General features: G+C 40.4%; 2 protein-coding genes and 1 non-coding gene across 7 annotated transcripts; 2 read left to right on the top strand and 1 right to left on the bottom strand.

Moving 5' to 3' along the window:
• Positions 1-768: 768 nt before the first annotated feature.
• Positions 769-7,097, top strand: LOC137105593 (kelch domain-containing protein 1-like). Of its 4 annotated transcripts, none has more exons than XM_067487992.1 (13): positions 769-1,099; positions 1,715-1,785; positions 2,089-2,206; positions 2,758-2,870; positions 3,068-3,158; positions 3,598-3,696; positions 3,871-3,945; positions 4,412-4,470; positions 4,592-4,722; positions 5,347-5,419; positions 5,645-5,729; positions 5,936-6,015; positions 6,702-7,097. In XM_067487992.1, exons 1-13 carry the CDS (start codon positions 995-997, stop codon positions 6,835-6,837), a joined length of 1,236 nt encoding a protein of 411 aa, XP_067344093.1. In that variant the 5' UTR covers positions 769-994; the 3' UTR covers positions 6,838-7,097. The 4 variants fall into 4 exon arrangements, with proteins under 4 accessions (XP_067344093.1, XP_067344095.1, XP_067344096.1 ...); XM_067487993.1 differs by having other exon boundaries at positions 771-1,099; positions 4,592-4,704; XM_067487994.1 differs by lacking the exons at positions 5,645-5,729; positions 5,936-6,015; positions 6,702-7,097 and adding an exon at positions 5,511-5,618.
• Positions 7,098-7,152: 55 nt separating this feature from the next.
• LOC137105594 (LIM and SH3 domain protein 1-like) lies at positions 7,153-18,133 on the bottom strand. Of its 2 annotated transcripts, XM_067487997.1 has the most exons (8): positions 17,897-18,133; positions 16,760-16,854; positions 15,251-15,335; positions 12,972-13,079; positions 11,261-11,368; positions 9,323-9,392; positions 9,106-9,197; positions 7,153-7,814 (listed from the first exon to the last, which is right to left on the bottom strand). In XM_067487997.1, exons 1-8 carry the CDS (start codon positions 17,963-17,965, stop codon positions 7,641-7,643), a joined length of 801 nt encoding a protein of 266 aa, XP_067344098.1. In that variant the 5' UTR covers positions 17,966-18,133; the 3' UTR covers positions 7,153-7,640. The 2 variants fall into 2 exon arrangements, with proteins under 2 accessions (XP_067344098.1, XP_067344099.1); XM_067487998.1 differs by lacking the exon at positions 12,972-13,079 and having other exon boundaries at positions 17,897-18,129.
• Positions 18,134-18,863: 730 nt separating this feature from the next.
• On the top strand, positions 18,864-18,935 carry trnac-gca (transfer RNA cysteine (anticodon GCA)). The gene has a single exon. It is a non-coding gene; the product is annotated as a tRNA-Cys (tRNA).
• Positions 18,936-19,359: the final 424 nt, after the last annotated feature.

The following is a 19,359-nucleotide window of genomic DNA, read 5'->3' as shown; positions in this document are numbered from 1 at the left end:
GACTACTGTCCTGCAGGGACCCTCTTTCTCATCATGCTGCGTTGATGGTCCTGTCAGTGTGTGTGTGTGTGTGTGTGTATTGTGTGTGTGTATCATATTTTGAAATTTGGATGAAACATACATAACTCCTGTGTAATTCGGAAACAGCAGTGTGTGCAAATATCCCACGTCCCAAAACCAGCAGCAGCTTCGTTTTCAGAGTGAGGGCAAAACCTTAGAACCAAGAGGACTCCTCCTCCTCCTGCTGCAGCTGTCAGCATCAGGCATCCTGTCTAGTTGCTCTTAAAACAAACCTAGACTGAACATCACATCCTCCGTCAGCTGCCACCAAAACAACCTTGTTCCCCATCATTTACACTGAAACCACGCCACAGGAACGGATCTCTTATGTGGCCAATTTGAACAGGAAACGGGTATTAGTCAAACTTTTCCACGTGAAATGACATAAAATGAAATGTGTGCCGCTGAAGAACTGCACAGGTGCAACGTATCACACGGGCTCCCTTCAGCATTTGGCCCATGCAGGAGCCAACTAACGCAATTCTTTCCACCTGTGCTTGATTAATGTTGCTCGCTCGAAGTTAACACTCATCCCGTTTCCCCTGCAGACAATAAACTCAGGGGAAAATGTTTATAATAAAGCAAACAACTTATGCCTTTATATAATCCATTCAAACAGGAGTGCAGCTTTAAAATATGCTAATGAGCCGCCCCCCCAGTGCGCGCACCGTGGTTTAGTGACCGTAATGAAGTTGCATGACAACAGGGATCACGCCAATGGGAGGAGTAAACAAGCACAGCAGGCCTGAAAAGCACGTTTGGCAACGCACCCAATCCAGTCTGTGCTTCTCGCTGCAGCCGGTGTGGCCGTACAGGTCTGTGCGCATTCTCGCTCTCTCATTCCACACGCTGGTTGCGCATTTTAGTTGTTGTTTTTTTATTTGAGCCGCGAGTCGCTGCGACCAGCGGAGAGACACAGGGTCCGGGTTCGGGAATGGATTCCGCTGCAGAGAGAGACGCTCCGGGGAAGCGGCTGGAGAGGAGCAGCCACACGGCCTTCATAGACAACAACATCCTGCATGTGTGGGGAGGCTACCAGGTAAGAACCTGCGGCCGGTGTGGAACTGTTTTCACCTCTGCAGGTACAACTACCAGGAGCCACGTCAAGAGAAAGTTCGTTTGTCCTAGGAATGTGTCCTCACTCACGCCGCCGGTTGTATGCTCGTGTTTCTTGCTTTAATATAAGAATTTATGGCTTATTTTCCCTTAATGAGCACCGGCCTCTGCTGTCAGGTCATTACGCACCAACTTCAACGGGACTTAACTAAAGAGGCCTAGTGTTTGCTGCAAATGTTTGACACAGGTGGCTGAGAGCTGCATCATGTGTTCACTTTGTGTCTCTGACAAAATACCGGTGATGTGTTTGAGTGCAACACAAGCTGCGGCACTTCTCTAACTCCCCTCATAAGAAAACTACACGGAAGGTGCAATTTATTGCAGACTTGGAGCTAGAAATGGGCAGGGTCACTCTATCAAACGTCCTGATGGACAGCACCAAGTCCTCCTGTTTCTTTTTGCATCCTGATTGTTGCCATGGACGCAGTATCAGCCTCACTTTGTGCTGTATCAATGTTTGTAGTCGCTCTATGACCTGATGTGGTGCCAAATGCAGCCAAATTGTGTGTGTGTTTTCATCACCTCTGTTTTGTCACAGGTGGTTGCTGGACAGGACGTCATGTTGCCCGGGGATGAGATATGGCTCTGTGATTTGGACAGTGGGACCTGGTAAGATGGAGGCTTTTTATCAGTGTCACCTTGACATTTAAGCGACGTATCTGGGCCTGATGTTCCTCTCTGTGATTACAATTAGTGCTTTAAGTGGCACAAACAAGATACAGTGCACACAGGCCTGATAACTATGACAATGGTTAAAGGATAATATATTGGAATGAACATGGTAAAAAAAAATTTTGTGTTTTTTAGTCAGAGCAGTGCAGTTTAAAATGTGCTTTCTGAAAGTTCACATTTGTATATGCGACGGTAGCTCTCACACTCACCTACCACCGTTCTCTCTTTTCTGTGTGACAGGGAGCACAGGGAGATCACCGGAGACATCCCCCCAGACTTATCAGGCTTCTGTGGCTCTTTTGTTAATGGCACACTATATATCTTTGGAGGATGTGAACCCAGTGGATACACAAACCAAGTTAGTTACCGTGGAGGAAGCAGACGTTACACCCTCTGTTCCTTTGGCTTCATTTAATCAGGCTGGTCCCTCACTCAGTGATGGTACCTAGACTTTCTCCTGTCCTTCATGTCAAACTCCTCAGTGTTGCAGTCATCTGGAAGGGGTCCAGGGGTTGTCTGATGCATGAGAAACAAGATGGAGGCTGATCCCCCCCCCCCCCCCCCCCTACCTTTTTATGAACTGAACCCAAATTCATTATGGCTTTTGTGATAACCTGAGATTTGTTTAATATTAAGTAGTCTTTTTTTTTTTTTTTTTTTTCTTAAAATTTTTTTTTTATATCAAAGGTTCTAATGATTTGGCCTATTTTAAAATGACTTAGGGGGGAAAACTTCAGAACCATCTCTTATAATGCACTCCAGTGCAACTCCACTGCCCACTATGACCTTAATAATAATAATAATAAACTAAGAACAGAGAAATTGTAACTTTGTAAAAGTAGGCCCTTTTTTTAAAAAAACAAACAAAAAAGCTCTTATATGAATTAATTTTACCTGTTCTGTTTGCAGATGTTCAGTCTTGACCTCACCGAGCAGTGCTACTCATGGAAGAAAGTGACCGACACGAAAGGAATGACCCCTTCACCGCGTAACAAACACACTAGCTGGATTCACAGAGACAGGTCAGTTCTGATTGGGGTCGGGGGTCTCACAAGCTGAGCCTTCAAGCAACTTTCCCCTTGAAGAGGTTTCAGTTGCTTAAAGGTGTCAAGGCATTAAAAAACAGGGGAGTGGTTTTAAACCTGTTTTTTTTTTTTTAAGACTTTGTCTAGTTTCAGGCATGAGTTGATGAAATGAAGAACTCCGTGTTTTGTCGCAGGTTAATCTACTTTGGCGGTTATGGCTGTAAGACCATTGTGGAGGTACGAAACACATCGTCGTCGAGCTTCGTTGTGGAAGAGATGTCCTGGGTAAATAAGAGTGTTTTAAATAATGACTCAAAAGTATTTATTTTTATTCCCTCCCAGACTCTGTATTAAAAACCAACGAGGTAACTTACAAAAATCATTAAATCATTAAAAATTAAATATCTAGAAGAACATTGGGTAGATAAGACAAAATGAGTATATAGTATTAAAACTGTACAAACTTTTAAAAGTGAGAAATGTATGGAATCAGTATTTTAGTGATTTATTCCTGAGATTGGTGCAAAATTGAAGACTGCTAATATGGAATAAATGCCTCAATTTCCTTTTCATGAGGGCAGGAGTGACTCCACATTTGACCCCTGCCCATCTCTAAATTTCCCCAGGAAAAGAAGGGGAACTGAAACTGCATGCAGACTTTTTATTTTTTAATTATATTTTCTTTGCTTATGATGATATTCACTTTTTTTTCCCCCTATTTCAGACAACAATTGGAGACACAATGTTTAGGTGCTGGGGCTGGAACAATGAAGTCGTAGTTTTTGACACACGCAGTGCTACGTGGAGCACGCCAGAGACTCGCGTGAGTAAAGACTCGGTTCATGTCCGAGTTGAATAAAACTTTATTTTACTCGTTTGTTTACTATCAGACATTAAAACATATGTATGTTACAAAATGGTGACTCGGATTTCTTGTGAATTTGACCGGTTTTCTTTAGTACAGTATGTCTAAAGTTTGGTCCCGTTTAATGTCCAGGGTCCTGCTCCTACTCCCAGAAGCAGCCATGCCAGTGCCCTTCTAGGAAACAAAGGTTACATTTCTGGTGGAGTGGTGAGTTGCATTTAAACTTAAAGTATTTAGCCAGATGTCCATGATGTGCACTTTCTCTAGGGTTATCATGTCCTCAAATCCAAATGCGGAGATGTTTTAGACAATGGCGTTCTTTAAACTTTGTGGTCTAAGTTTGGGGAAGGCCCTTTCCTGTTTTCAACATCTCTTTCCTGTGGTGACGCGACCGGGTCCTGAGCACAAAGTTAGAACTATTTAAAAGTGAATTTTCTTGAAGTTTGGTGTAGGATAGCGTGACTGGTCTGCAGAGCCCCCAACCCCACCTAGCAGTCTAAGGTTAACTTGAACACCAACAGTGAGCCAGCAGGCAGATGCGGTTTCAAACTCTTGGAGAAACCCTGGTTCTGAAAAGACCTATTCAGCAAATGCATACGGTGTAACATAATGTGCTGTGCATAGATTATTTGAATGATCATCTTAACATGTGGTTTTGTGTGTCTGTTTGCAGGAGGCTTCAGAGTTGGACATGTTCTGCTTAGACCTGGAAACATGGACCTGGACTCAATTGTAAAATACTCTCTTTCATGCATATAGCATTTGTAACCTGTGTCTTCTAAATTTCTGAAGCTCCCCACCCCCTCTAAGAACTCACTGGGTGCTGTTCCACTCTGTCCTTTGTGTCCACCAGCAACATCTCCTCACCCGGTAGACCCCAGGGGCGCTTTATGCACACCATGACGGCCACATCGGATCATACGCTTTTTGTTTACGGAGGTTTCGGCATTGATGGAAACACACTCAGTAAGTCTTGGCCACAACGTAAGTATCGCTTTTCCCTTGTTTTTAGTTCTATCCGCATGCTCAAAGTCTCCACGCTGCACATGTCCTGCATGAGTAAGACTCTGCCTCATGAAATTGTTAAAATAAATTATACAATTGCTTTTTGTCTTGTGGTCACGTTGCACGTTTGTCCTTGCTGTGGATATAGTTTGTAGTTGGTGGAAAACTCTATTAGCAGGAATATGGCATCTGTATATTTGTCCTAACCTGCCTTGAACAAGTTTACCCAAAGTTGGCAAGTTTTATTTTAGATTTTTTTTAAATATTCCTACATATGACATCACCCAGATGAAGTTTACATCTGGAGTTCAGATAAGTGTCGCCAGAGCTCTTGAAAAGCAGGTTGACCACGATCGCAACCTCCCTAGTGTGAGCAACGAGACGACATAATATAAACTGAAGGTTCCTCCAAGTGATGTCATCTGGAGGCATTTTTTCACAAGGAAGAGATTTTAATATAGGGAAGTCAGAACAGTTTAAGCATTATTGTATGTTTACGCCCTAAACTTAAGCCACAGGGAGCAGTTTGACAATTGGCCTTTGGTTTTCCCAGAGGAATTAAAGTAAAATGCTGTTTTTTGACATGTAGTATTTTTCTTTAAGATGATGCCTGGCAGTTTAATACGCAGAAGAGGCAGTGGAACAAGGTGACACATCCCCACAGTGACAAGCCCAGGTGGATAAATTATCTTTGCAAATGTGTTTTATAATACTTCTAATGGTTTTGCTCCCTCAAAATATAAAATCTTTACTTCTGCATCTTTTAGGACACATACTGAACTATATATTAGGGGAGAATGTTTAAGTATCGCGTTGAACCAGATGAACGTGGCTCATCAGAGTCTGTAAATCAGTGTGTGTGTGTTAGACCCTTATTGGCTCCGGTGTCTGTGCTCCTCAGGGTCTGTCACACAGCCTCCCTCGGAAGTGACAGTGATGTTGTTGTGTTTGGGGGAAGCAGCGACCTGTGCATCCTCATGGACTCGGTATGTGATGGGAGCTTTTAAAGTGTTTCATCAGTAGTTCTGCGACAGGCTTTACAGTTAATTCTAACTGTACTCTATTAGCTGAAGCTGGTATTTAGAAGGTCCAGACTATGCATAGAGTGACTACCAAAATACCTCAATTTAAAAAATAAATGAATAAAATTACTCTGAAATTAGTGTCTTGTCACCTATGGTCTTGCTTTCAGGTGGCTGTTCTGAGGGCTCCGTCTCAACATCACTGCAGAGACGTGCTCGTCTTTCAGACCCAGCCGTACCCCCTCTTCAGGTAAGCTGAGGTTTCAGCATCTATTTCTCATCTACTTTTGTGATGCAGAGTAGTACGATTGGCTCAGATCATTATATTTCTGATGAAATTTATTTTTACTAAGCAATTTTTAGTCCATGGAGGTGTTTTTCTCCTACACTCGACTACATGACTCTGTTTGAAAGAAGTGTGCTGGCTCAACAACGGTGTAGTGGATCAGTCTGTGATGTTGATGTGAAATGAAGTTTAAACTTATGCAGTTGAATTGAAATGCTCACAATCAGTGATATGAAAAGTCACTTCATAAAAGGCATAAATGTGAACCTCTAGACACAAGGCGCCTAATTTAGGGTTTGCACAGGATTTTTCAGTGTTTCAAATGTTGGAAACTAGGAGGAAGATGATGGTAAAGCTGGTGGAATCTAAAAAATACAGCCACTAACAGCGTGAGTTACAAAAGTCAGCAAGTCAAACCAACTAGTCCCAGTTGCATCCAATTATTTACATTGTATTAAGCAGTCAAAGGGGAAAACATCTGCAAATGTGAAGGATAATATGTTATAAAAGATGACCATAAATATGTAAATGATGACAACCTTCACTGTGAGAAGAATAACGTGAATACGCAGGAAACTAAGTCTGTCAGTTTAGTCCTGTCCGACTATTTCAGAGCATCTGAACTAGCAGCGTTCGTATTCCCTCCGCAGATTGTGTGAGGACTTCATTGGAAGTAACCTGGAGGTGTTTGAGAAGCCGCTGAACTGGCTGCCATCGAAACTGAGGAGCAAAATCAAGAAGAGAGTGGCCTTTTTCTCTGCCACGAAGTCTGTCCTTACAGCTTGAAGAGAACTGACTTTTAGAGAATCGAAGGCTTAGTCGTTTACTACAAAAGTGCCTTTTTTTGTGTGTGTCATGTAAATGTCTAATTTAAAAAAAACAAAACATGGTGCTTAAAAATTTATTGTTTTAACTTAAGAAAACTTACTTTGTAAACGGTTTTCTTATTTTAAAAAACCCAATTTGATTAGCTAAAGTTTTACTCCACGCTGTGATTTGATGTTGTGAACTCTGTTTTTGAATAAAGTTGTTTTGTCATAACTGTGTGGCATTGACTGGTCTGTGAAATGTGGACTTGATGCAGAACAAAACATGGATGAATAGCGTTGGCAAATATGCTTTTAATTGAAATTGGCTTAAGCAATCAATCCATTTGATGTAACTTCTCAGTGACGTGAGACTTGCAAGCAGTTGGTGACGATATCTGCAGCACAGCAGTTCTACACATTGCTTTGACTCTCGAAAACGTGGGTTGGCACATCCAGGGTACTGACATGTACACAAAGGTAAATGTTACCTGAGGTTTGGTCTTAAATATAAAATATTGTTATACCATGGTCTTCTTCCTTTTGACAGTTTCTACTGCAAACAGAATACTACTAAAACATTTAGACTAATCTGTCTTTCCTTATGGACTAAATGAAACCATATCCTGACACAAAAGGCAAAGCAGAAGTGTGCATTTAAATTTTTTTCCTAAGTAGCAATGCTTTTCATTTGCAGCAGGCGATCTCAGGTGGGGTTCGACTTAAAGGGCAGCTCGTGCTGGAAACGGACCACCTGATGTCTGTTGGACGGCTCTTGTTGTTTCACACAGGCCGCACATAGTTGGCAGGGAGCATTCCCCGCTGCCCTGTGCGCTGGTTGCACCCAAACACCCATCCCTCGTCTATCGGGTCCACGTCTAAGATCACATCGCCCTCCTGGAGAGAGACTTCATCTGCTTCCGCTGCTGTGTAGCTGTACATGGCCTGGTAACGCTTCTGGAAATGAACAGAGGCTGTCACACACTGATGCGCTGACATGCAACATAAAGAAGACCTGGTCCTAACAGCTTCATTTGCATATCATTTTCCTAATATAGGCATTAAAACAACACGACATGCAGTATTTTTAGAGTATTCAGACGCCTCCATTTTGAACTTTGTTCTGTTTCTAGTTGGGACTTCTGCCCAAATGGTAAAATTTTAGCCGTTTAACAAAATCCAGGTGACCTGTCATATAGTTTGCCTTCTACACAGAGTGTCTTCAGTTTAGTCAGAGGGAGCCGCTGAGATGGTCCTTTTTCCATCTCTGCAGAGAACTTCTGAAGCTTTATGTGACTGCTGGGTTCTCTGGTCCCCTCTTTGACCAAGGCTCTTCTTGTGGTGGCTCCAGATTTCACAATGACTGAGGCCCCTACGAACACCCAAACCTTTACAGCTGGCTTTGTATCCCTGTCCTTTTTCTTACCCCAATGTTATCGCAGACAAAAGACGCCTTTAAAAAAAAGCTTGGACTTGGTGGCTTTTCTTCCCCTCACAGTCGGTGTCAATTGAACTTTAGCTAAATGTGCAGTAAACTGGAACTTTCTTAACAAAACTTGTTCCAATAAATTTAACTCTCCACAGATCCAGTCACGTGCTAGAAACATCTCAAAACACATTAAAGCTGAGAAAATGTAGCTCACCACTATTTGGAACCACAGCAAAGGATTTGCTTTGGTTTTGTTCTTGATTAATTTGCAGATATTCTTCCAAAACCTGTTTTCACTTTGTCTTTATGTGTCATTGGCTGTCGATAAATGGGCAAAAATAGCAGTTTTATCACATTAAAAACACAGCAAATGGTAAAGCGTTCGGAACACATACACACAAGGCATAAATAACATTTCTATTACATTTAAAATCTAAAAATGGCCCTGTGAGTGGAAACGCATATACTTTTATCCTTTGTGCTACTTTTGGTCAGCTTTGGTTTTTCATGCTTATATTTCAAACAATAATCTAAACTTTGCGGTAACAGTTTGGGGAAGGTTGTTTTTATTTCCAACATGGCTGCGGCCCAGACCACAAAGTAATTCTTCTAGTTTGGTCTGGAGGAACTTTTATTGGCCAGCCAACGTGAGTGTTGGACCTCATCAATGCTTCCAGAATCTGACAGAAAACCTTCCATGAGAGTGGTAGCTGCAAATCGATGCCTGTGGCTTTGGAATAACATATTCAAATGTCACATAATGGTGTAATATTTAGGTGGCCAGTTACTTTTTAGAACCTAACATATGTATGAGCTTACCCCTCCACTAGATGGTGCTACAGCTGCAGCAGGGCGCAGTTGTGCAGCTGGGCGGCTGAATTTTTCAGGGTTGGATGGTTGCTCTTCATAGTCTACACACACACACACACACACACACACACACACACACACACACACACACACACACACACACACAAAGGGTTAACAAGTTAAACCCAGTTGTTAGTATTAGCTGCAGTGTTTTGCAGACCCTCACCTTGTCTATTTTCAGGAGGAGGAGCGTCACTACGTATTTTGCTCTTCTCAAATTCTTCATGGTACTTTATCTGCAAACACACATGCAACAACACACATGTTAAAACCACAAGGAGGCGCTATATTCTGATGTTTACCACCGGACCCCGGAGTCTGCCCCCTGCCAGCGCTAGCTCACCATTTTAGGAGGTGATAGGAGATGAAAAGGGGGGATACAGTACCTCAGCTACAGAGGCAGTTGTAGTTTTAGTAGAGAGGAAACATCTTATGGTGAAACAGCAAAGACACAACGGTGTTCGTGTCAGGTTTTCGTATGAAAGAATGAGGATGCTCATTCTTTAGCTATTATCCTACAATTAGATTAGATTAGATTAGAAATTGACCTCATCAAATATGTTTTGTCAGTCATTTAAAGTTTCCCGTGTTGGACATAAATGTGCTTATACAATAAATTGATAAGGATAAGTATGTTTATCCCGGTTTCCACTCTGAATTGGGGCTGAGGTTTTGGTCCTCTTGTGTGAACACAGCTCTATTTTTGATTGCTTTGTTTACTCAAACCAGATGCTGTGTTAGCTGTTAGCGGATAATCTGTGACTGCTTTAAATCATCAAAGCCGACTCTACAAAAGCAACCCTTGAAATAGATCTGTTGCGCTTTGAAGGCTCCCCTTCTCACGCTTGCTTCGCGATGCTTATGCAACATACAGCAAGTCCTCCAGGGTAAAGCAGAGACGGGGATCATGCACAAACTTACGGCTCGAGGAGGAGGGAAGAGGAAACAGGATGTCAGAATAAGGAAAAGAAGGAGCAGCCCTCTGTGTCCTTAGCAGACCTCGAGAGGAGCAAATAGAAGCATGACTTGGTGGGAAAAGAATGCAAACATGCAAAATATTCAAGGAAGGAGAGATAGGTAGAACAAAAAGGAAGAAAAAATATGTAAGGAAGACAGGAAAAAAAAGAAAGTTACAACCATGGAAAAACAAATTGCTACATCTTGCCCTTTTGACATGCAGCTTATCACCCGTCATTCCTTTCTGCAACTGCTGCTCTCGAGAGAGAAAAAAGAAACTGGTTGTGTGCTTCAGCGCGGTATGCGTGTGTCTACCAGTGTGTGTGCAGCAGAGAGCAGACGTTCATGTTCGTATCCACAGCTGAGAGACTTTGACCATATAGGGCAGCTGCTCCTCAGTGGACGGGGCAGAAATGTCTGTAATGTGCATGTGTGTCTCTGCAGGACTGTACTCTGACATCTTTCAGTGCTTTCTCAAGCTCTTTCAGCTCGTGTCTCAGCTTAGTGCACTGCACCCGATTTCTATAGGATTCGGCTCTGAAATGGCTCCTGTTTGTGGACCTACTGGTTGCAAGTCAAAGACCTCACGTCATATAAGTAGAATTGCCACCTTTTGTATTTGTCTCTTAGAGCAAAAAACAAAAAACAAAAAAAACAAAAAAACACTCTGCTCCTCATATTTGTGGAAAAGTCCTGCTGTAGTAAAATATGGACCAGATGTTTCACTACGGTATCGTTATATATTAATTTCTTCTCAGGGAAGCATTTAAGGAAAAACTCATTTTAAAAGGTTGGTTTCCTTATGTAAATTGTTAACCCCGAACTAAACTAATCTTCTCTATGTGGGGCATTTTTATCTGTTGGGGGGGGGGGGGGGGGGGGGGGGGGGGGGCTTCCTACGAGCCACACTTAAACATAGACAAACAACAACTCTCTCTTAGGAATATTTCCTAAAGCAACCGGTGTCACAGCTTCTAACTTGGCTGAACATGGCATCAGCAGGAGGTTTGGGCAAAACCAAAATACCTCCCGAACACAAGGCAGCTAACTCGCTTAGAATGTCAGAGCACTATGCAAAAGGTGACATCGTTTCTGGAAGGATAGTCTCAAAACCTGGGCACATAAACCCATGGGGCACCACACTCACGTTACTGATCTGGTCTTGTGTCTTCTTCACTCTCTGCATCTCTGGGGTGTCGACGACCACGCTGAAACCTTTCCCCTTGTTCTTTTCAAAGTCCTCCTTGTAAAGGGCCTGCAAGTTGAAACAAATGTTTATTCAAATATATATTAAACATATAAATCATAAGATAAACCTATAAAATATGCTTCCAGTTGTTAGGTAATACATTTAATGATAGTTCGGTGCCCATATAACCTTGAAAGAGGCCTTTCTGGCTTCCGTCTGATCTCTTCTTAAAGGCAATTTAATGGAAGTGATGTGAGACAAAACCCACAGTCCTTGATCTTAATTGACTTTATTCATGCCTAGAGTTACTAGAGAAGATGGATACCACTCCCATGTCTGTCTATTAAACGTCAGCCAGCAGCTGGTTAACTTGCCTTAAAGTAGAGACAGGATATGGCGGAAACAGCTAGTCTGCCTCTGTCCAAAGGCAACAAAATCCGCCTCCCAACACGTCTGCAGCTCACTAGCATGTTATATCTAATTTATCTAAACTGTAAAAAAAAAATCCAAATTTCTTTTTTAAAGCTAGAGTTTATGTGGGTTGATGGCCAGGACAGACGGGGTATGAATCTTCTCATCTAACTCTCAGCAATAAAGTAACAAAGCCATGATGTTGAGCATTTCTTTAAGATCGGCGATGAGAGTATTAAATGACACAACGGAAGGAAAACAGCTTCTTCAGATGTGTTATATTGTTAAACTGAATCCATGCATCCAAGTTAAACGACTGCGCTGCATTCTGTTAAAACTGCTATCAGTTGGACGACGGCTTACTGCTGCAAGATACTAAAAAACATTTATTGAGTTTTTACATCTTTCTGAATGTGATCAGTTAATTATGAAGCAACATCTACTTGCAAACTCCTTGTTAGAGGATGCATTTATGTCATTATGATTTTCCCTTTGTAGAGAGTTTGAATTTTAAAGGTAAAGTAAATTAGTACATTTACTCAAACACTCAAGTTACACTTTTAAGGTTTTTTGTACTTTGAGCATTTCCATCTTCTACTACTTCCTACTTCAACTTCAATATGTTTTAGAGGCAAACATGGTACTTTTTGCTCCATTACATTTGTTTGATTCACTAAATTCAAAACATATGAGAATCAAAACAGTATAGAAGTTAGTTAAAATTAAGCTGTTTACACATACAGTAATGCATAATCCAGAATGAGTATGTTTATATTTGGTACATCAAATCTGATGCTAATATTTTTGTAGCCTTATTTAAGTAAAGATTTGAATTTAGGGCATTTACTTGTAATATAGCACTATTACACTATGGTATTTATACATACATCAGAGAAAAGTCTAAAAATATATTACATTGAACATTGCAGGTTGGGAACTACTAAGGGTCCTGGGATTTTCTTTGCATGAAGCGCAGTCATTAATGAGAAATCCAACATAACCTGAATGCAGCATTGGATCAAAACCACTTAGGAATGATTTCAGAAAGAAAAAAGGTAAAGACACAATGCATGCAGACACATTCACAGAAGACACGGAGTTTGGACAAATGTCCCACATAAGAATTAAGAGTTCCAGACGTCACCAAAAGGGAAAGAAACATTTTGATGGATTAATTGTTATAAGAGAAGAGTCGAAACAAAGAACTGAAGGTTTAGATTTTCGATTCTCAGTAGTTTTCAAGGTGAACCGGACATACGTTACTGATCTGGTCTTGTGTCTTCTTGACTCTCTGCATCTCTGGAGTGTCAGCCACCACGCTGAAACCTTTCCCTTTGTTCTTTTCAAACTCCTCCTTATAGAGCGCCTGCAAATTTTTAATTCATCGTGACTTTTATCCGCAGTTAAATTAGACAAGAAAGACCAGAGCGAGATTGGAAGGTTCGATGTTAGGATGATACAAATGCTCAGTCACAAATATGCAGAAACACATTCACATTTGCTTGTCGGTTGTGGCTTGGGGGAAACACTTGCAACGTTAAACACAGTTGAAATGTTTATTTAAAAGTAAATCTGAGACCCCCCCCCCCCCCCTACACATAGAAGTGAGTCATGTTCTTGCTATGAGTAATATGCTCTGAGTGAGGGAGCCCGACTGCAGAGACTTTTATGGTTATAAACTATGAACTATGGTTGGTTGGATGAGACGAGATGAGAGAGAGAGAGAGTGAGAGAGAAAAACTTTTGGTGTCAATGTGACCATTATCTTATTATAACAATCATGTAGCATAATTACCACACGGTGGTTTGCAAAGGTTTTAACCCAAAATGTACCCTAGTTTGTGTGGTTGCATTTACCGTCCAGTTGTGCAACAAAAACAACTCAACTATAACAACTATAATGAAATTCATATGAAGGGTATAAACGGTAACACCAGGATACTCATTCTTTAGCTATTTACCGCGTTGCACAATAATTTCAATTTGCGTTAATAAACAGCCTGTGAGTTTTTCTTCTCCAGCGAGTTTTACGGCCGCTGGATGAGTAAAAATGCGAAAATCGTTCGCGTACTCCGAGCATTTGGTTTAAAGATTTTGTGCATGTTGATAGCTAGGCTTAACATGAAGACTGCAAACAAAGGGAAACAGTTTGCAAGCCTCCGTGCACAGGGAAGAAAGCCTACACAACAGCACCTCTACATCTCAATAAGGAACAAATCATATCTAGTTTATTTGATTTCACCTTTGAACTAAGCCAGACTAGCTGTTACCTACCATTTCCATGCTTTATGCTAAGCAAAGCTAAGCTAAGCTAAGCTAACTGTCTCTTGTAGCTTCATATTTACCATTAACACACAGACATATGAATCATATTGATTGTCTCCAAAGAAAATCTCTATCAGAAAGCAACTTAGTAGATGAGCTACAGGAGAATTTTAAAGTTTCAGATTAACAATATTACAAAAAAAACCTGTCATTAGTTGGATATAACCAAACAAATACTTATCAGTTACTCTGATGACAAACATGCATCAAGGTATTTTATAAAGCATCAATCATTTTTGAAGTATAAAGATTCACTTCTTGTATTCTGATGATGTACTTCAATCTTTTTTGGGGGAAATATCCAAAACATCCTTTTAGCCACAAGGAAGCCGAGAAGGGATCAGCGTAGCTTAGCTACTAACGTTAGTTGGAAACAGCAGGTCAGGCTCTGCCCGAAGTTCAAAAATACACTCACGCTAACTAAGTAGCACAATGCACAGTATCTGCTTTGTTAAACGCCAACAATCAGGTTGGATGCTGGTACTGAGTCTTGGGAAAGACCAGTTTATCAATTTTCAGGCTAATCAGCAAATATGGGACTTCTGCTGTGGCACTTTCTTTGTATTCAGCAGGTACAGAACATAATCACATTAGCATTGTCTCCATGGATTCAAAGACTTTGCTTTAAAAAAAACACAGGTAATCTTTCATAAACACGCCCCCTAGAAAATATTACTATCTTTTGCACAGGAAAATCATGTCAGCCTGCAAATGCTGAGTGACAAGATAATCCCTAAAGTAAAATTCAGACTGTAAAAGGAATCTCTTAAATTTGTGTGACTTGGAGGATTCATCCGTTTGATCAGGTTAAAGTGCTGACAGGAACAGTGAGATTAGATTAGAACTTAATGAGTTGGCCGAGTTGAAACTGTGCCACATGACAACAAAAGGTTTTAGTGTTTTTTCAAAATACAGTTGAATTTGTGGTTACAGAACTTTTTCACTTGGCAAAGCTCAGATTCGGTCCATCTCCAATATTTACACCAAAATTAAAGGTAGCACGCTCTCATTTTACCATATGGTACAAGGGCCCTTTGATTTAATAGAAGGAATCCTATTGTCATGAGCCCAGAGCGGACAGATGTGTCCTCATCTCTCGCTGTGAGACGGATGCTGAGCAGCGAAGACAAGCGAGTGAGAGACAACCGAGACCGAGCGGGAATTACAGCAGAGACACGGGCGCGTGACAGGACCGAGTTGTGAGGGTCTTACCTGGCTGTTGAGCATGGTCTGTTGTTTGAGACGCAGATTCTCGGGGGTGTCAGTCACTATGGTGAAAGACGTTTTGGGGTAATGCCTGGAACAAAACAAATATGAAAAAATCCCCATCAGTTAATTTCTGAGAAAAAGCTGAAGTATACAACTGAAAACCAGACAGCGCACAAAAAAACCTAAATACAGTCAAATAGGAACCTTTTCTTTATCAAATTAAACAGTTTTCCCAAAACCTGCTCAGGCTTTTAACAGATTTATGCTTAGACTGAGGTCAATTTTAGTCCTGCTTTCTTCTGGTAAAGAAGCATGACATGTGAAGCATCAATGAAATAAAACAAACAATATCATTTTCTGAAACAACGAGACTCCTGGTATCTAAGAGGGACTGCAAGTGGATTTTGTTTAATTGGCCACAAACTTAAATGGATAGGAACCACTATAAAATCATTTAAGTACTAGTGCAAAGAAATTTAGTTTTGTTGCTTAGGAAATAAAAATATCCCCCAAATTACAATTATTAAGGACCAGTGCAAGATAATGAGTGATGTACCTTAATAAAATATCTTGATGCAATTCAGTTACACACATTTTTAATAAGGGGGCGGCAGTGACACTGAACCCCCATCAGCCCATCCTCTTCCCCAGCCATGCCAAGCCTGCTAGAAATTGGGGAAGGTTGTGTCAGGAAGGGCATCCGGCATAAAAACTGTGCCAAATCAACATGCGGACAAATAATCCGCTGTGGTGACCCTGAACCCATGGGATAAACCAAAAGGACAAAAAAAAAACAAACCCAAAAAACCCCATATTTTTGATAAATTCCAACCACCATTGAAGTTAACTCTAAAAAAGCTGGTAAATTCCACTTCTGAGGGAGGGATATGATGATCTATAAAACATGTTAACGTGTTGTAATTTGTAGTAATTATTATCACTGAATATTTCTTCTCTTTTTACAAATTTTAATACACTAGCTTTCAACATGTTTTTCATTTGTTTTATTTCATGACATGTTAACGCGGACGATTGAATTCAATTTTTCACAAGGGAAAAAACAAACAAATTGCAGCGCTGTCATCAAAGTCACACGTTTGCAAAGAACTGAGCTATTTACTGGGATCAGACATTTCATGTTGCACTAAGTCATTGTTTGGGGCGCATGACTCAGTCTGTTCACACTTCCCTTTACCATCACCTTCACACACTGCACATTTCAGTTGGGAAATGCTGTCTACTGGTGTCATCACAAGTGAAGATTTTGTTTATGATGAAACAATCAAAAACTCCCTTAAATGACAACTTGTGTTGCTACTGGCAGTTAAAGATCTGTTAAAACAAAGACAAATAACAAAATATTATATAGTAAGGCTCCATGTGGTCACTGGTATTACAACACAATTCCATTTCCATAGAGAACATAATGTTGTCCAGTTACTCTGAGGATTGGACTGAGAACTGTTTAGTCATTTTAAGCACCGGGACGATCAGTTTGGTGTTAACACTCACATACTGCAGTAAGGTTTCTTCTCAAATCCCTTGTAGTTTGTCATGCTCAGCGCCATCTTGCACACCTCACAGCTGAAACAACCTTTGTGCCAATACTAAAGAGAAACACAGCAAAACGTTCAAGGTAAGTTGTAAAATATTACATTTGAAAATGAAGTTCAACGAAACTTGTGTTTTGCAGTAAAAAAGCCACTGCAATATTCAAACTTAGTCTGGCTTTTTGTTTTAAATGATGCACTAGGTGTTAACGACAAAAAGGCATCTGCAGTGTAACTGTGTAACAGTGGGAAAATTCCTTTACTGCTCTACATGAGAGCACAGCTGTGCTGCTGATCTGTCTCCCATCTCTATGCTGAAGGAATGTGATAAAGAAATTGTCACATGACAGTCATATGAAGATGATTGGCGTTTGTTTGGAGGAAAACTTTAACCTGAGCATTGCCCGGGACAAGACACAGGTATCACACTGCCCCAGTAACCACTTTAAGTGATGTATTTGATTGGCTTAAAGTCCAGCTTTGTTAATCAATTATGTTTGCTTTGATTCTGTCCTTACGTTGATTAAATTAACCCAGATTGTTCTGTAATCAGAGTTGTGTCCGTATCTACTTAGAGACCCATGGTCAGAGTGCATCTTAAAACAAGCTTATAGATACAACCTATGCACTCGATTTTAACATCAGACTGTTGTGGCCACTGTTTGTCTACCGGATGTGGTTTCCTTTTTCATTACTCCTAGTGTATGCTTGTGTTGGGGGGGGGGGGGTAGGAGCTTTATAGTATGAGTGTTTATTTTAGATTATGTGTACAAATATAAAAATATAGTTATCCACATTATGTCATATTGTGGTAAAACATCACAACTCTATTGCACAGAGCCAAATAAAACACACAATTTTGATTAGAATTACATATGCAATGTAAGATAATAACAATTGCAACTATTCTTGCAAAATAAATATTGACATTACGGCAAATAAAGCCTTTTTTTGGAAACCAAACTACAGCTTTTAGACATTTTTTAAATAAATAAAAACTGTCATGCATGCAACTGATAAATAAATCACAGAAATATTAACATAAATCTTTGCAGACATTAATGTAACTTAATATTATTTAGCATTTGTATTACCTTACCTTGTCAAGGCAATTAATTTTTTCTGTGGGGTAAACTGGTTTCTTGCATCTTCCACAGGGTGGGTTCATGATGGCGCAGGTATTACTCACACTACAGCAAGAAGAAGAAAAAAAAAACACTTTCTGATCCAGGAAATAAAGTGTTCTAAAGTTAAGATGTGAAGTGAAGATGTGATGATCTGCTGTAACGACGAACCGTCCTCCTCTTCCCTTGCAGGCATTTCAACTGGACAGAGCTTCAAGAAGAGGAGGAGTCAAGCATGTAGCTGAAGATGCCTTCAGGGGCCTTTTGTAAACCGTCGGAAATATGACAGTTCCTTGCTGTGCGTGGGTTTTGCTAACCCTCATGCGGAGCTCTGCGCTGCCTTCTTATCGAAGTAACCAGATGTAGGAATTTATCTTAATACAATTTAGATTTTATCTGATATTTTTCATAACTTAAGATCAAGTGTGTCAAACTGCTGCAGTAGAATACAAATGTTTTTTGTATTGAGTTAGATTTGTAATTTACGGCTTCTGCGGAGCACCGAAGGCGGCAACAAATGCATTAATAAAATCCATAAAAAACCATAAAAGGAGACACAGGTCATACCGCAGTGTATGTGTTGTAAACTAGTATTGATGGGATCTGTAATACAAAAAAATGCTCAAATTGATTCACAATTATTGTCAAATCGCTTAAAAAACTAACGTTACGGTAACGTTACATGAGCATAAACATTTGATTGACATAGCGTGTAGTTGGCGTCCTCTTCCGGACAGAGATTGTGTTAACGTTAACTAAATCACAGTTGCTCTGCTACCTTTGTTTTCAATGCAAGCGCTAGCTAGTTAAGATCTACAGCATATGTTATAAAATAGATTTTATACCACGACACTCACCAAAAAGTATTATAAAATGAATAAATACTGATAGAATGAAAATGAAGAAATAATATGCTATCCCGTTACATATTGGTATCTCATCGGGGGTATAGCTCAGTGGTAGAGCATTTGACTGCAGATCAAGAGGTCCCCGGTTCAAATCCGGGTGCCCCCTCTTTTCCTCACCGCGACCGACGCATTCCTCTTAGTTCACTGCAGCAAATAGTGACATTACACTGACGTTATTAGTTAGATTTAGATTATTATTTGTTTTATTGTTAAAAATAACGTGACCTGTAGCAAATACTCTGTCTACACTTGTTTGCATTATTACACTTAAACAACGTAACTCCTATCCTTTCGAAAGTATTTTTTATGCTTTACTCACTTTTACGTATTTCAACAACAGTTTTATGATGTATATATAATTCAAAGTAAGCTTCCGTTATGATGTTAAAAAATAAAATATAAAATTGAACTATTCCCACCGCTCTTCAGAGTGGTATAGTCCACCGTGGCACAGTAACGTAAGGATGACGTCACATAGCATTTTCCAGTTGCCCATTTAAGGTCCAAACGCGTGAGTTAGTAACTCGGCG

The sequence above is a fragment of the Channa argus genome, chromosome 20 (genome assembly GCF_033026475.1).
Source record: "Channa argus isolate prfri chromosome 20, Channa argus male v1.0, whole genome shotgun sequence".
NCBI classification, from domain to species: domain Eukaryota; kingdom Metazoa; phylum Chordata; class Actinopteri; order Anabantiformes; family Channidae; genus Channa; species Channa argus.
Note: the sequence above shows the minus strand (reverse complement) of the source record. Positions and strands in the feature narration are given on the sequence as shown.

Bases quoted from the DNA above. Each gene is read 5' to 3' on its own strand.
- LOC137105593 (XM_067487992.1), top strand. From the start codon at position 995: ATGGATTCCGCTGCAGAGAGAGACGCTCCGGGGAAGCGGCTGGAGAGG. The intron at 1,100-1,714 runs GTAAGAACCTGC...GTTTTGTCACAG, and splicing joins ATGTGTGGGGAGGCTACCAG to GTGGTTGCTGGACAGGACGT. The intron at 6,016-6,701 runs GTAAGCTGAGGT...TTCCCTCCGCAG, and splicing joins CAGCCGTACCCCCTCTTCAG to ATTGTGTGAGGACTTCATTG.
- LOC137105594 (XM_067487997.1), bottom strand. From the start codon at position 17,965: ATGAACCCACCCTGTGGAAGATGCAAGAAACCAGTTTACCCCACAGAA. The intron at 16,855-17,896 runs GTAAGGTAATAC...GTTTCTCTTTAG, and splicing joins AAATTAATTGCCTTGACAAG to TATTGGCACAAAGGTTGTTT. The intron at 13,080-15,250 runs GTAAGACCCTCA...AAAAATTTGCAG, and splicing joins AGACCATGCTCAACAGCCAG to GCGCTCTATAAGGAGGAGTT.